Consider the following 18,206-nt stretch of genomic DNA (forward strand, 5'->3'; position numbering starts at 1 on the left):
AGTCCTGATGTGCACGCCAAATTTCACGCGTTTTGGTTCATGATAAGGCCGCCAAAAAGGCAAGTCATTTCCCGAGGAGCGATTAAGTTTGAAAAATTTACAGCAAATTGAAGATGGCCGACTTCCTGTTGGGTTTAGGGCGTGGCTGTAATTGACTTTTTGGTGTGTCCAGATGTTCTGCATATGCCCACCAAATATTGTAGCTGTACATGAAACATTGTGGCAGTTGGCCTAATGACTACTTTTTCAAGTTTGCAGGTGGCGCTATAGAGCCATTTTGCCACGCACATGCGCAACTCCCATAAAATATCAAATTTTTCGCCAGTCCTGATGTGCATGCCAAATTTCACGCGTTTTGGAGTATGATAAGGCCGCCAAAAAGCCAATTTACTTTACGGGAGAAAAAAAAAAAAAAAAAAAAATAATAATAATAATTAAAGCTGCAAGCAGCGATGGACGGGTCCTCGCATCCACGCTGGTCGTGAATCCACGCACGTCCACCAGGTGGCGCTGTGACTGAGAGTGTATGTCGGCCTCTGAATCGCATCTGGACCAGAGTCCAATCATACATTTAAAATTTCAGCCAGACTGCAGCATGTTCAGAGCAGTTATAGAGCATTTCCTGTCTATCCACCAGGTGGCGCTGTAACTCAGAGTGTATTTCACACAGTGGATGTGATGAGGGTTGGACTCTGATCACTCATGAAAAGTTTCAGGCTGATTTGATCATGTAGAGGCCAGTTATACAGCATTTACTGTCCCTCCATCAGGTGGCGCTGCGACTGAGAGTGTCTGTTGGCCTGTAGATGTGATCAGGATTGGATTGTGATCACACATGGAAAGTTTGAGGCAGATTGGAGCATGCAGAGGAGAGTTATACAGCAGTTGATGTTTCATGGCGAAGCATCAAAACGCTGATGGTCGCCATGGCCACGCCATTTGGCTTCTGGTTAAACTTTTGATAACTTTTCATCACCAAGTCCTGCTGTGTGGACTGACAAAATTTCAGGTCTCCTGGAATTATCCCCTAGGAGGTATTAACTCTCAAAAATGAGAAAAATCATCAAAAATCTCACAATTAATCCAAGATGGCCGACTTCCTGTTGGGTTTCGGACATGGCTCCAAGAGGCTTTTTTGTGCGTCCTGATGTGCTCTATAAGCCTCCCAAATTTCATGGATGTAGGTGAAACGTGCTGGGGGGGCTGTTTGTTAAAAATACTGTAGGGGGCGCTATAGCATGTGCAGTGCCGAGATGCATACAGTGTTGTTCCTTGGGTCAATGGTGATGTGTGTGGTAATTTTTGTGAGCATTGGAGTATTCCTAACCTGTCAGAAAGGGCTTTGTTTTTCATGGCGATATTTGGTTGCTACGGCAACAGCGTTGCATGAAATGTCACACCCTTCACAGTGTGTGATTGTCAAGAGGTGAAGACTCGACTGACCAATTTCCAGCATGATATCACCAAGTTTGGGGCCATTGTACCTGAAAATATAAGGCCTTAAACTTACTATTACCAACAGGTGGCGCTATGACTTTTTCAGAATTTATGAGTGTGGATGTGTTCAGACTGGACCTGGTATCCAGCATGTGAAGTCTGAGGCAGATAGGATGTTGTTCAGCTGAGATATGAATCGTTAAATTTTCATGGCGAAACATCGAAATTGGTTTGGCCGCCACAGACACGCCCTTTGATGACAAGTCACCATTTTCACTGGGATGCATCATCAATGTGTTTAGGCTGTTGTCACTGCATTTGAAGTGAATATGATCAACCGGGTAACAATAGGGCATGAAAGTGTAAAAGATGTCTATTTCCTGAAACCACAAGGTGGCGCTATGACTGTCAATGAATATCCCTATGTGGATGACATCAGGACAGGACTGTCATCATACATGTAAAGTTTCAGGCAGATTGGAGCATGTTGAGAAGAATTAGACACCACTTCCTGTTTCATGGCGAAGGATCAGTTGTTTGAGGCTCCGCCATGGCCACACCTTTTGGCTTCTGGTTGAGTTTTTGATAACTTTTCATCAGAAAGGTCTGGTGCATGTACTGGCCAAATTTCAGTTCTCTCAGACTTATCCACTAGGAGCTATAAATTTTGACAAATGTACAGCAAATTCAAGATGGCCGACTTCCTGTTGGGTTTAGGGTGTGGCTGTGATTGACTTTTTGGTGTGTCCTGATGTGGTGCATATGCCCACCAAATATTGTAGCTGTAAATAAAACATTGTGGAAGTTGGCCTAATGACCACTGTTTCAATTTTGCAGGTGGCGCTATAGAGCCATTTTTTCACACATATGCGCAACTCCCATAAAATATCAAATTTTTCGCCAGTCCTGATGTGCACGCCAAATTTCACGCGTTTTGGTTCATGATAACGCCGCCAAAAAGGCAAGTCATTTCCCGAGGAGCGATTAAGTTTGAAAAATTTACAGCAAATTGAAGGTGGCCGACTTCCTGTTGGGTTTAGGGCGTGGCTGTAATTGACTTTTTGGTGTGTCCAGATGTTGTGCATATGCCCACCAAATATTGTAGCTGTACATGAAACATTGTGGCAGTTGGCCTAATGACTACTTTTTCAAGTTTGCAGGTGGCGCTATAGAGCCATTTTGCCACGCACATGCGCAACTCCCATAAAATATCAAATTTTTCGCCAGTCCTGATGTGCATGCCAAATTTCACGCGTTTTGGAGTATGATAAGGCCGCCAAAAAGCCAATTTACTTTACGGGAGAAAAAAAAAAAAAAAAAAAAATAATAATAATAATAATAATAATAATAATAAACCCTAGGGTTTCAATAGGGTCCTTGGCACCGCTGGTGCCTTGGACAGTCGGTGCCCTGGCACCGCCTGTCCTTCGCACCCTCGGTGCTCGGACCCTAATAATAAACCCTAGGGTTTCAATAGGGTCCTTGGCACCGCTGGTGCCTTGGACAGTCGGTGCCCTGGCACCGCCTGTCCTTCGCACCCTCGGTGCTCGGACCCTAATAATTGTTTAAAAAAACTGTAAAATTCATTCATCTAATGAAGTCACAAACTGTAATAATTTGCAATTGAATGTGTTATTTGACACACTGCCTCATGACAGAATGAGTTAGCTAATTCTGCCAGGTAAAGCTGCTCTTTATCTTTTATTTCATTTAAAAAGGAAAGCTGTTCTGTCATATGGACTTTGGGACCAGGTCAGAGTGGACCATGGAAGGGAATTTTACCTGTCACTGTACGTACAGAGCAAACTGGCAGAGCACAGATTTAATAAAGACAAGCCACCTTATGTCCAGACAATGTCAACAAAGGTTTGTAAATTATTTCCACAAATATATACATTGACATTATATTGTGTATAAGTGGGAGTGGTTGTGTATAAAGCCCCCACATAGTAACTGATTATAGTAATGAATTACAGTACATATATTAAGAGATTGTATGAGAAAGAAATCATGATATTATATTTACTTATTTTGTTAATCACATTTTGTGGCACAATTTTTAACTCATTTTCTGTCATGCATTATGTCCCAAAAATGGATTTGTGTGGAGCGAGTTAGAAGCTGTCACAAATTTAAGGGTTGTTGTTATTCATGATTAAGTATTTAATACTGTCATTTATAAAAAAAAATGTTGAACTGCCCGTTCATGACTGCTGACCTAAAAAATACCAAAAAAATTGTTTTTGTTCGACAATTCCCTTCTGTTCTGCAGAACCACAGGATTGAACGTGTGTGGCCGGAAATAAACAATAGGGTAACCTATCCGCTGAAAGCAGCGCTGGTAGAATTTGTTGACCAAGGCCTTATCAACATGGAGGACAGCACAGTCCGACAATGTGTGTCGAACCTGGCCTGCCAGGTTTTTTATCCTGGGATTTTTTATCCGCGTGTGATGACATCACAGCAGATGCCTGCAGAGGCTGGATAAGACACTCTAAAAGATTCTTTCCATGCTATAGTCACAAGAAAAGATATTTGTTGTGCTGTGGATCAGAATTTGTCGGCCAACAGACAGAAGCATCAGGAGGTGTAGGAAGACTGCACTGTACTCCTACAGCACTGCATTTAGAGTTTGCCTAAGGAGATTGTGCTGTGTTCACATTTCTACTTTTGCTTTTTTAGTTTTTTTCTTGTGCTATGCAGTGCTGTCTTTTCCTTTCTGTAACATAATGGCATTGTATATCAACAAATTACAGTACAAACAATACAAATGTTAATGTGAATCTTGTCCAGTCTCTTGCAATCAATGTCCCGCATACACTACGGTGTACCTTACTATTTACAATAATTGTCATCAAAACTTTAGCCATAGTTTACATCAGAACATCCCTCCAGAGTACACTGTTATAATGACAACATGATTAAGCAATTTGACTGTCTTATCCATACACGATGACACAAGGACTTGTCGTTCTGATATCACTGACATGTTCATTGACACAGATATTTACTTTTGAGAGCTGAACGAAGGATTCTGAGAAAGAGACTTGCTTTTGCAGCCTAATCCATTTGATTTTGCTATTTGTACGAATTGTTTTGAGAAATGCCTTGCTGATTTGCAAATATTGAGGATGATTTGAGACATGTATCAAAGCGACTGAGAAAAACTGTAATTTTTGTCGGTTTGCTAAGTGTGCCATGTTTCATTAGTTTTCATTTTCAACCCTGATCTGTACACCTGTCCGCATGAAGTGACAACAATACAGTAATGTAATAATGTTATATATTAAAGAGCAGCTTAGGCAGACAGACAGACAGACAGACATTTTTGCTGTCATATTTATTAAAACATTAAATGACACTTACAGTGAGAAAATATATAATTACATTTATTTTTCAAGTATACCCCACAGTGCCTGTGAAAAGCGAGGTATCATTGTGATAACGTTAACACTTCCACTGTGACATTACACTGAGGTATTGCTACGAAGAGAAAAGACACACAAGCTTAGATTGTTTTGAAGTGCTGTAAATGAGTGCAAGAGGGTGAGCTATGTATGTTGTACAGTACTGACTGTAAATCCCTGAGAGGCAGATTTAGGATTTTAGGATTATACAAATAAAACTGACTTGACTTCAAATCCAGACAATACAGCTAAGTCTGAAAGAACAAGTGAACAGACACATTTTAAAAAGTATTTGATGGTCTGGAAGTGTGACTAAACAAATTTTCTCTGAATCTATAACCCGTGTCTGGGTGTAAAGTGACAAAAAAAAAGCGCTTTCGTCAATTTGGCTCATACACCAGTGGTTTTTAACTTAATTTTGAATATATACAGTATTTACATGATAGCTTTTGTTGAATTTTAATTTTTCGCCTTGTCGCTCATCTCCACGGAGGACTCAGGTGCAGGATCTTGCTGTGGTTGGGAAGTGTCTGTTAACACACACACACACACGCACGCACACACACACACACACACACACACACACACACACACACACACACACACACACACACACACACACACACACACACACACACACACACACACACACACACACACACACACACACACACACACACAAATGCTCGTTTCGACATTTTTATTTAAAGTAGGGAACACTTGCACTCACACTAATTGGTGCTAAATCTGAGAGGTGCAGTATGTCAGAATGTTGGGTCAGAATCGTGTATTTACTAAAGTGAGTCCAGTTTGGTTGTCCTGTTGGTGCAGCTGCCCCATGTTATTTAACAGTCCAACAGAATGTAAAGAATGAGGTCAGTTAGATCCAAACAAGAGACACAATATTGTCTTTATCAACTGTGGCACATCTTGGCCTCTGAGCTGCCAGAAAACTAGACTGCCAGTCTGTTATTGGGGTATGTGTGCAGATAAGTGGAATTTGTTCTTAACTGGAGGAGAGTTGGCTTGCAGTGAGTTGAATAGAGGACTACTGTTCAGAATGGGCTGGACACTGCAGCATGTGTGTGACACAGACGCTGACAGACAGAATGGGGAGGACTTAATAGCACCAGTGTGTCATTCACACAAAAATCTTGAACAAAATAAAATAGTTCTATGCACTCTGAGAAGATGGTAACTTTAGTACATAGCTAAAGGTTACAGAACATTGGACCAGGGAGAAAGTTGTTCTGTTTGAGTTGCAAACTGTTTGTGTGTTAACTTTACCTCCGAGCAGTTGCTCCACTGCTTTCCTGTCTTCAGTAATGTAGAGGGCAGTCATGAGGAAAAACACTCCCCCAACAACGCCGACAAATGGGCAGACCAGGAGGCTGTACTTCAAACTTTGGAAGCTCCAGTCATAGGTTTTAGGCTTAGATGCACGTATAGCATCAGAGATCTGCAATAACAGTGTAGGTGTGTTAACAACAGATTTCCTCAGACTCACAGAATAGCTGAAAAGCTAAAAGGAAGGAAGACAGAGGGAAGTAAAACTGTTTCTCACCACTCCTAAGAGATAAGGACTTCCAGCGTCACCCAGGAGATGACCCACTGAAATCTGCAGAGCCTCGGCTGTGGCCCTTCTGGTTGGTACAACAACATACTGAAGTAGAAATTACACACACAACTGCCTGTTACCTTGAAGTTTCAGCAGAAACGTTTCATATTTTTATCCCCAAAAGCACAATTCAGACTCACTAGTAGTATATCAGCCAGGACAGCCCAGTTCAGTGAGAGCAGTAATTCACCAAAGAAAATGAAGACCTGAAATGACACATTCAAGACACCCACAACGTAATTTAATGATCATTTAATTAAGAAATCTGAATCACATAGTGTCACTAATCACTTAATGGACTTGAACTGAGATATTTCTCTTAAAAGATATGTATGCAATGTAATGTAAAGTCTATATTAAGTGACATATTAGGAGCTGATTATAAAAATAAAATAAAAACAATGGAAAATCTTGCAGTAAAGGTTATGGAGAAAAATACATTATAAATGGTAAAGTACTCCAAATAACCCCATGGAGCTGGTTTGGGATGAACTGAACAGAAGAGAGAAAGCAAAGCAACCTACAAGTGCCACACATTTGTGGGAACTTCTGCAACAGAGTTGGGAATAACTTTCTGAAAAATATTTGATTTTCATTGTGGAAAGAATGCCACGAGTGTGTTCAGCTGTTGTATCTGCCAAAGGTGGCTACTAAAGTTTAGAATACATTTTTGTTTCTAAATTGATTTTTTTAAACTTAATTTGTTAATTTGCTGTAACAACCACCTTTTTAAACCAGCTAGGATTGACCCACAATATATATCGCTGGAGAAGAATGGCCTTCGCTGCCTGGGCAACTTATATGTGAACAATGTTTTTGCCAGTTTTGATCATCTACGTTCTGCAATCAACTTGAATAGCTTGATACTATCAGCTCCGTGATTTTGCCAGGACCCACTTGCTGGCATTCCCTCAAGGTCCAAATTCTAGTGGCTGGCACTCAAGGCAAGAGTCTTGCCCAAAGGTCAGGTTTCCTTTCTTTATAACCTCCTGCTCACAACTAATGACTCTGTGATAAATAAGATCAAGGCTGATTGGTTATTTGAACTGCAAATCAACTTTTCTGAGGATTTCTGGATAAAAGCTCTTGGAGCAGTTAATTCTTCTTCTAGCTGTGCTAGGCTATCTCTTATTCAGTTTAAAGTGCTCCACAGGCTTCATTATAGCAAACATAAACTTTCAAGAATATTCCCAAACTCAGTTGATGAACGTTGTAGTAGATGCTCTCAGGTTCCTTGCAACCTTACTCACATGTTTTGGTCTTGTTCTAAATTAGCTCATTTCTGGCAATCCTTTTTTAAATCTATCTCTGACATTTTAGGTTTAAACATCAAACCATCCCCCCCATATAGCCATTTTTGGTAGATCACCTGACCATCTGACCACTTCCACCACTCAGGACAATGTTGTTGCCTTTGCCTCTTTGGTTGCCCGCTGGAGAATTCTTCTCTTATGGAAATCTTCACAACCCCCCTCCTTTAAAGCATGGCTGCACGATATCATATATCTCCTTAAGTTGGAGAAAATTAAATTCACTCTTAGAGGGTGCTCTGACAGATTCTATAGTCACTGGAGACCCCTGCTTCAATATTTTGAGAAGCTCTCACCTGATGAGGTATCACAGTGATACACCATCGCCTGTTGATGCTGATCCTCTCCTCTCGTCCCTGTCCGCCCCTATACTATACTCCTTAAGCGCAGGTTTTTCATTCACTGAGGTGGTGTTTAGGATGCGAGCAATTTTTTTTTCTTTTTCTTCCTTCATTTTTTCATTTTACAGAACAAGCTGGGCAGTGTATGTGATGTATTCTGTTTCCTTCACAGGTCAGATTGTCTTCTCTTTGTACTTGTGTAGTATACACATAAAAACATGCATTCCTGCTGCTTTTATTATTATTGATATTATTTTATTTATTTATTTATATGCATGTATGTATGTGTGTATGTATGTGTATATGTGTGTGTGTGTGTGTGTGTGTGTGTATATATATTTGTTTTTGGAATGTCAGGTCTTGTCTTGAAATTAAGAGGTCTGTTGTTGGTTTGGGAGGGTTGTTTTTAGAGAAATGTTATACTGGGACCTTTGTTTTTGGAATGTTTTTGTTGAGGGGGGAGCAAGAAATGTTGACTGTATCGAATTGCACTGTAAGTCTCGAATTTGCTTAATAAAAATATGTTTGAAAAAAATTTTGTTAATTTGTTCTATGCTTTCATTTCAGAGTACAATGAGACATTAACCTGCAAAATTTCCAATTAAAAACTGGGGTGTACTAAAATTTTTGACTCGATACTTTACTTCACTTTGGACTAAGGTGGTGGACTCACTGACAAACCAACATTACCATCTCTAGAGTCAAAAATAAATGCGGTAATTCAGCTAAAGGATGCCAACAAAGACAGAAGGTTGCCTCTTACATAAGTGGCTGGAATGCTTGCAGATGCCACAAAGATGGTGATAAAAAGGCAGGGGACGGATCCCAGCATGCCGACTGCACAGATGAGTGGGTCCGCATTTGGCACCTTATCCCTAAACCATCTGGACAAACAAGTGCCAAGACTCCCTCCCAGAATGCCTGTTGCCACCGTCACAGCACCGAAGATATAACTGCACAGGGCACAGAGGCAGACAGCGTTGTTAAAACCCTGCAGTATTTTGAAGGGTGAGGCAAATGAAAGGTCAGTGGTCAGGCAGCACCTGTCTGTGGAGTCGCAGCGCTCTTGGAGGCACGGTGGTCGTAGTCCCTGAGTGACATGAGCTCTGGACAGGAAAGTAGGCAACCAGAAGGCCAGAGCTCCGGTGAGGAAGGCCAGAGCCGTCACTCCCAGCGATGACAACACGTAACTCTTACTAGTGTCAGAGTACACACAATAAGATTACAAAATGTTGATTAAAAATCATATCAATATAAATTGTAGGGACGAAGGCAAAGACCTCTACTTTCAGAAGTGAACTTGTGGCAGAAATTCTTTAATCTGTTTCTATGTGAGTTTTTTTTTTTTTTCATCAAATCAAATTTCTTCAAATTTGGCGTTTGTGCTGCTTGGGACCATACAAAGAGCAGCACTAATTTGAAGTAAATCAGATAAGCTGGAACTGGTCTGGAGGCCATTTTATAGCTCTCAGTCTGGCCTTTGATTATCTGTGGTTGGAGTACACAAAATTGTAGTACAGAAAAATGTGAAAAGATGTGACATTATTCAAAAGCAGTGATGCTATTACATCATTTGTCCACCAGACAGCACTGATAGTTCAAGTTTTATAACTGTAAGAATCCTGGTAAGGCACAGTCCTACCTCTGTAACAACCACATTTCACCTGTCAATGATGTTTGTTTTGTTGTGTGTCTAAATAATAATGTTATCTTCTTTCTTATACTCTCCAGAATCCAAAGTCTGTCAGATCATAATGTTAGTTCAATATTGTTTAAACATCCTACTTTTTCAGCAGATACTTGATGTCCTCCTTGTAAGAGCTATGCCCTGTAATTCCCTCTCCATGGGTTTCTGCAGCACCTCTGGGTGGGTTAGGGCATAAGAAGATCATTAAGATGAGTCCCACGACACCCATGATAGGAGTGATCTGATAACACAGAAAAACAACAATGCATCAGTCACTCTATACTGATCAGCACTTGTACAATACTGATAATGAACATGTTCTCACCCTGAGAGCCCAGTGCCAGTCCCCTGTGAGAGCAGAACTCCCTGCCCCCGCTATGTACCCAAGACCACTGCAAAAAAAAAAAAAAACGAATCATAATGCATAAACATGGTCTGCGATTCTTTAGTTCATTTCGTAACTAACATTATTAAGGCAGAACATTGTGAACATTGGTTGTAAAGCTAACACCTGAAGATAGACAGTTTCCCACAAGTAGTGAACGCAACATTTACAAATCATCTTGGAACAGCCTGTGCTTTCAACTGCATTACCACACCGTGGTACATGATTGAAGTGATGTTTTGAAACATGCAAAAAGAAAAAAACAGCCAAACTGTGAAAAAAGACAGAATTATTTTCTAACCTTCCAACGGGGATAAAGACGTAGAAGATACAGATCATGATGCTCCGTTTCCCCCAGTGAAGAGGTCACCTATGATGGTGGGAGCAACAGTAGAGTAGCTGGCCTCTCCGATCCCAACCAGTGCTCGCAACACAACGAGAAGCCAGAATTGCTAAATAAATCAAGACAATGGAACAGAGTTAGGTCAGAATTGATCTGTATCAGATAGTCTAACACATTATTCTTACAGTCAATAAGTGTACTACCAATAAACAATACATATACACACTATCATTCAAAAGTTTGGGGTCATGTTTTCCATGAAAACTCACTCTTTTTTTCATGTGCTAACATAACTGCATAAGGGTTTTATAATCCTCAATTAGCCTTTCATCACCATTAGCTAACACAATGTACCATTAGAATACAGGAGTGATGCTTGCTAGAAATGGGCCTCTGTAATCCTATGTCGAATCCATTAAAAATCTGCCATTTCCAGCTAGAAAAGTCATTTACCACATTAGCAATGTCTCGATTGTATTTCTGATTAATTTAGTGTTATCTTCATTGAAAACAATCTTTTGAACGGTGGTGTATTTCTGCAAGAACCTGCAGAATAAAGTAGGATTTTACTGTTGAGCTGTATATAATATTTAACCACATACAGTGGCAAAACCAGGTAAGTGGAGTAAGCTTTTGTTGCATGTAACACTGAACAGCTCACCATCATTGAGGGGAAAATGAAATCTCAGGAACCCAGAACTTAGTCTAAAAGAGATATAGTGGAATCACCTCAACAGGCCTGTTCACGCCAAACATCCTGCAAGTTGTGTGATTGAGGTCTTACACTGCTACACTTGTTTATGGTTATTTCTATCAAACACAGCTTGATTTATTAAACTTATTAAACTTCTTTTTCCCACCAGCTCCGGAAATTCATGATAACTGAGTTCAATAAAGACACAAACAATATTAGTTGTTTGTGTGTTATTAGCTGAAGCCCTTGTCTATATTTGTGACTTACATAAGATCCAGTCACATTTTGTGATGACCCTAACGCACACTTGAATGCCTTCACATGCTTTTGTGCTTGTTTGAATTGCTGAGGGAAAGTACCCTGACCTACAAACCTCCCATCTAAAACTCTGAAATTTAGGTCTGAGAATTGAATACATGATGAGACTAAATAACAGAGGAGGGGAAACTAATTAACAGCAGCTAGAAGTGACATCTTGGACTTCTTATGCCTAGTTTCTTGTAAAGTGTTTGGTAGCACGTCTATTTTTCACTTACTGACGAAGAGACAAAAGAGCTGCCAGCTGCAGTTACAAGCCACACACTCAGTCCACCAATCATGATGTATTTCCTGTTATAGCGATCCCCGAGATAGCCAAACAAAGGTGCCAAGAGTAAGAAACTGCAGATGAAAACTGTAAAGGCATTGACGAAAAATGAATTCATTTTGTATAAGATGTCAAGGTGACTCATTCATTTACAATTACTTAAAAAAAATTCACGCATGAAACATTTTCAAAACTTCGCCTGCAAGAATGACAAATCAGAACTCTAAACTCTGACTACTTTCGAAACAGAAAGTGTCACTTCGGCATGTGTCAGTGCCTAAGTTAAAATTTTTGCTGTGCAATACTGAACGGTGCTCAACTTTACCTCCAGCATTGCAGCCTATGTGTGTGTTTTTGATAGTTTAAAACATCTTGCAGAAAATGCCTGTCTGGGAGATTCATCTTCATACCTGTTTGTAGGAGTCCAGCTGTACTGTCGCTTATCCCAAAGAAGACCTGAATGTTGGAAAGGACTCCTGTGTAAGAAAAAATCATTGTAAGTACCACCACACTAGACGCTGTAAACAGTGTCTGTTGATTTGCAGTGTTGTCATGTGTACACAAGAGATCATCCAACCTGCTATTGTGTACCGTTCCATGTAGTTGAGCAAGTTGATGTAGCAAAGCACAGCTATAGCTATATGGGCGCGTCTGGGTGATATGGCTGGGTTCTCTACTGCATTTGGTGTGAGTGATGAAAGGCTGTTTACAAAGGAGCCATAGTGCAGACCAGAGCCGGAGCCCACACTCCATCGAGGTCGTGCTGCATCATCCTGAGGGGAACTCACTGGTCCGTTTGGCTCCATGGTGAGCAGCTCTTTCTTCACCTGCAAACGAACATCGTATGACCTACTGATAATGGTGCAACGCATGTGCAGTAAATTACAAACAAGTTTTTTTTCCATAACTCAACAAAGCTTGGCGACAGAAATGCATTGTAAGTTATACAAAGCCTGGGGGATACATTTTCCCAGGAGATACAGATTAAATCTTCTGCTTCATGTTTAAAATATAGTGTAACTCTGTTACTGTCAAACAATAAGTGACTGTCTCTGTTACACTATACTTTTATTGACTGATTTCTCATGCACTGCTGTTGAAATCCTATGTCCAACAAGTAACCTTGTTTGGAGGAAATCAGTTAAAACAGTTCATGGAAACACTTTAGAAATAGTTCTTTTGACACAAAAGGCAATTACACAACTGTGTAAGAACAAATTGTTGCAACTATGTCAACATGACAGAAAAAGGAGAAGGAAGATGTTTAATAAATATTTTTTCAGTTATTTCACAGTTCTTACAAACCACAAAAACATTGTAAAGTCAGAGTGACTGAAAATAGTGGGTGTGCAGTAGATACATAAGACCATAAATAAAAGGTATTGTATTGCTAATAAAGGCATTTAAGTTGATCACTTCATAGGTGGTGTCTGGCATTCTTGTGACTTGACTGCTATATACACTGTGCTCACAGAGAAGCCCATGAGCTTCCTGGTCACAATGGGAGGCTGTGCACCGACAGCAGTGTCCCTATCGTGCGTGAATTCTTTTCTCTAAACAACATAGCACATCACAGCTGTACTGTTAAAGTTCCTGGTGCAAGACGTTTTATGAAACACTTTGTCACTGATAGCTGTTGATTAAATGTTATCATATATTTTAAAGGCTTCAGCCAATAAAACAGTGTAAAAATGTAAATTCAAAAATACTCACTTGCAGAAGGTGCTTGTTTAATTTATTTTCCACAGTTCATTCCATATTTGCAGATTGGCAGCTGTCAGAGAGCAGCGTCTCTCTCAGGGTGTCTACAGTTTGAAGAAGTGAGCAGAGGCCTCAGTTCTCAAGATATATTGAGTTAGCGAAAGGACCAGCCCACTCAGAGTTGGTCATACGCTTTCACACAGATGTTTCACTGTGACACAATCCTGCAGACAAGCCAAATGTCAGTTTCACTTGTTTCTTGCCATTTAAGGTTCAATCTTTTTTTACTCCCAAAGGGCAAATTGGCCTGCAGTAAGCAGCACACTACAATCTAAAACAACCCAATAGACAAAACATATGACAATAAAATGAAATAAAATGTAAAAACAAAAAAGAAGGACAGTGGTAGCAGGGACAAATGCGATTTTAAGTCTGTTGTCTGTAGAGACTATCTGTGACTAGAAGGGAGCAACTTAAAAACTCACCACAGAGTGGATGACTGTCAGCCAGGACTGAATGGGCCTTTTTTCTGCCTCTGTAAAATGATGAGAGATCTCTCAGGTCAGTCCTTGCAACCTTTCTACTAACTTTCACAATTCACACAGTTCTCACAGTGTGTGTGTGTGTGTGTGTGTGTGTGGGGGGGGGGGGTGCTCAGCTGCTGGCTATACTTATGGGGACCAAATGTCCCCACAACTGTAGGAAAACCGAAAACTATGTCACTTGTGGGGACCTCATTTGGGTCCCCACAAGTTTAAACAGTGTTTTCTTGGCCATGTTGTTGTTACTGAAAAAAGTAAAAGTGCAAAAACGTTTCTTTAGGGTTAGGCATTGTTTTGGTTAGGGTTAAGGTTAGGGTTAGGGTTAGGGGTTAGATATGAATGGGAGTCAATGGTATGTCCCCACAATGATAGAAAAACACAGTATGTGTGTGTGTGTGTGTGTGTGTGTGTGTGTGTGTGTGTGTGTGTGTGTGTGTGTGTGTGTGTGTGTGTGTGTGTGTTGGGGGGGCGGGGGGGGGGGGGCACTCAAATCAGCAGATACTAGAAGTTACTACACATTCCATAAAACAAGAATAAAACAATTTCAGAATATTTTCATTGCGTTGTCATCTTTTCTTTTAATTAGCACAGAATAGAATTATAAAATTAGATAAGATTATGCACGACTTGTCTGATTCATTAATTAACTTTTAGCGACTTTAGGTACACACTCAACAGAAGTACTGAAAGGCTAAGATAGTGCTCATGTGAGGCAGATGCGAAGCTACAGCTGAATGACTTTAGTTAGTGATGCACATCAGATAACATGCGTTGTCACTCTAAATGTTTGTACAATTGGATAACAAATGATTACCAAGTTGTACTTGCTGTCCTTTGAAACTGTTTGTACTCAAAGTACATTCACCAGAATGCCCCTAAAGTACATTTGAATATAATCTAATGACATTAAATTTGTGATTTTTTTTTAAAACTGTAACATCATCTGAGAGGAGCTAAGTCAGCAAGACTGTGGTCTGAAAGTCCCACAGCTGTTTAACTGGTGACATGCTTTACTAAATGAGTTTTAGTTTGATGCTACTACATTCCCAGATGTTAAGAAAAGGCAGTGTATTAATAAACTAAAAAGTCAAGATGTTGAGACTGTAAAAAATCTGGACTGTCTTCTATAACTAAATCATGTTTGTTTATTTTTTCAATTATGAATTTAAACAGGTGTTAATGCAATCTGCTTTATTTATACTGAATGTCACTATTGTCTGTCATTATTTTCTTACAGGTTAGCTGTGAAAGTAAGGTTTCAAATCTGTAATAACATAATGTGAAATGAATACCTCTGTCTCCAGAAGTGACTTCCCAAAATTGATAGTTTTGTCAGCAAGTTCGGAAAATGGCAAAGAAAATATGAAGTCTGTCTGTCTGTCTGTCTGTCTGTCTAGAACTGAAGCCCTCATATAGGGTCCTACCTTTGAGCACAAACCAATAAAAGAACTGACAGTCATCCAGCGATGTTTTCTGACATAATAATACAAAACAATTATTCATATTTAATTTAAAAAAAATATTTGATCCCAAGTGACCACAGTAAATAATTGTTTTCATAAAGTCTCATATGAGCACAGTGTAAAACTATGATCTGTTCTAAAGACTGCAGGATCAGTGATATTTTTTTAGTGGCTTTCACTCTGGCAGATGATGGCCTCCTGGAAGTCATCTGGATTGTGGATGTGGAAAGAGATATCTAAATGATAGTTATATCTCTTCTAATGAAGAGGACAGTCAGGTGGAGATGGACCACGGTGCAGTGGAAGTGGAACTTGTGCTACTATGAAAACTATGACTTTTAGATAAACTTTATCAATATATTTAACTAAGTTGGCATCATTAATTACAATAAATCATGATAATCCAGTAATATCAGGAAGATTCTGCTGTGCATGATGAGTTTTAGTGTGGGTACTTTGGTACTTCATTAAGTATACTTGTAAATTGCAGGACTTTTCCATATAACAGAGAACTTCTATACTGTGCCTATTTCCATCATCTCCATGGTGCATTGCAAAACCATACTTTCTGCATTTTTGATGCAATCAGGCAGCCTATATAAAGACTTAAACATTCTGAAATGTCAGAATACAACGTTTTTACCTGCTCGTGGACTCGGAACGACCTACTCGTAGATCACCTCTGGAAGCAAAGACTTGAAAGCAAATCTTATGGAAAATAAAGGCCTGAAGAAGAAACGTTGGTGACCGAAGACCTTAAGAGGAAACCTTTGGCTAAAGAAGACCTCAAGACGAAGACTATTTTGTTTCAGTTTGACCGGGCAGATGTTGAATTAAGTCATATAATTAAATGTATCAGAGTGTGTTCTGTGAGATACCTTCACTGATGGTGGATCAATGTGGAGCTTCTTCAACACTGAACCAGATGCAAGAGTCAAATTTATTTCAACCATCAATTGTACTGAGAGATAATATGAGAAAAAATGACAGTTTGATACATTTTTTAAGAGACTAAATACGGACTCCGTATAAAAGTCTTCATATAGTTCTGAACACGAACATGTGTTTGGTGTATTTTTAAATGTTTGAGATGAAAATGAAACACAATTCCGCATTAGAGGCCACGATGAGACCTCTGGGGAGGTTAAAAACACAAATAATGAACAAGGAGGTTTTTTAAACACCAGAGACTCAATTTGGAACACTGGGTGGTTTTATTCTAACAAAATGAGACTCGAATATTAAAAGGCTTATGCTTCCAAACAAAAATTATTGTTAAATTTAAAAAAAAAGATTATTTTAAAATAGGTTACTAAAACTGAATTGATTATTTAAAAAAAAACTAATAGATGCTGAACTTGAAAAAGATTCCAAAAAAGAACTGATTACATTAAATACATTTTAAAAAATCATGACTAATTTTTAAAAGATTATTTTAATATAGGTGATACATTTTAAAATATATTAGTCACTTGTAACTGATTTATTACTGTTTTAATAATTGTGTTTTTTATAAAATATCTGATCAACTTTTTAAAATCAGAATTCTTAGGTACATTTAAAAAAATAGCTGTTGAAATATAGATATTTTGAAATGAAACAGTTGATTACCTTCAAAAATATTTTTTTCAAAATAGAAAATTAATATTTAAAAGTGTATTTTAAAAACAGATGATTCACTTAAAAACAAATCATAAAAATTAAGAGTTATATTTTAAAAGGAATCTTTTAAATCTGTTATTCATTAATATGTCAAAAAAATCAACATTTTAAAACATTTTTAACAAATGGTTGCCTTTTAGAAGATGATGTAAAAGCAAGACAATTAACTTGAAAAATATTATTTCAAAAAACAAATTTATGATTCAATCATTGCAAGAAACAAATACATACTTTTAAAAATTGTTTAAAAACATTTAAAAGAATTGAGGAAATATTATAAAAATGTTAATAAAAATACCTTAACAACTTCAAAACAAATTAAAAAATATATAATTTTTGAACTTTTATAAAGATTAGATAAAAAAATGTACTCACTTTTAAGAAATTCTTGAAAGTGTTTGATATTTCAGGTTGAAATGTCACAGATGTATTTAGCAATATCCATATTTTACATTATCAAAGTGTCAGTCTAAACAGAGGTGGTCAGGAAGAAATAGTTAAAAAAAAATTGATGATTTCAGTTGGAATAACCTAAATGTAATCACTTTGGTCAGGGGCTGGATCTTGTCAGTTGTCTCCATCTACTGTCTGTTGTAAATGTTACAATCAGCACGAATATTAAACCTGCAGCAGACATTTTTCATTGGGGAACTCGGGTTAGGGTTAATGTTTCACTAAAGCCTGTCACATTGAGTTTTTTTCTGTAAGATAAGGGATTAGATAGTAAAATTCTAAGCAAATCAGGAAGGACTATACTTACACTACTTACATTATTTTACACCATTTTCTACACTGATTCTTCACAAAAATCTAATTCACATGTGTGAGATCCATTAAATTTATTCTCCACACAATACTACACATGTCCAGGTGTTTTAATTGTTTTTGTTTTGTTTTTGTTTAGTTTTTTTTGCTGGGGATACAGGGGATGTGTCTCCCTCAGTATTCAGAACACATGCATTGGCACAAATACATTTACATATTGATGCAGAAGAAATTTACACATTAAATTCACCAGAATGCAATTAGA

At 38.5% G+C, this 18,206-nt stretch overlaps 1 protein-coding gene across 1 annotated transcript; it reads right to left on the minus strand.

Moving 5' to 3' along the window:
* Positions 1-4,746: 4,746 nt before the first annotated feature.
* spns3 (SPNS lysolipid transporter 3, sphingosine-1-phosphate (putative)) lies at positions 4,747-13,622 on the minus strand. Its single transcript, XM_022209425.2, is given in 14 exon segments — positions 4,747-5,374; positions 6,132-6,303; positions 6,409-6,507; positions 6,603-6,668; positions 8,877-9,066; positions 9,157-9,309; positions 9,899-10,041; positions 10,126-10,192; positions 10,487-10,538; positions 10,541-10,637; positions 11,759-11,895; positions 12,219-12,284; positions 12,386-12,635; positions 13,522-13,622. Coding segments are annotated over 13 exon segments (1,542 nt in total). The 5' UTR covers positions 12,615-12,635; positions 13,522-13,622; the 3' UTR covers positions 4,747-5,303.
* Positions 13,623-18,206: the final 4,584 nt, after the last annotated feature.

Source organism: Acanthochromis polyacanthus, chromosome 17 (genome assembly GCF_021347895.1).
Source record: "Acanthochromis polyacanthus isolate Apoly-LR-REF ecotype Palm Island chromosome 17, KAUST_Apoly_ChrSc, whole genome shotgun sequence".
Classification (NCBI taxonomy): Eukaryota; Metazoa; Chordata; class Actinopteri; family Pomacentridae; genus Acanthochromis; species Acanthochromis polyacanthus.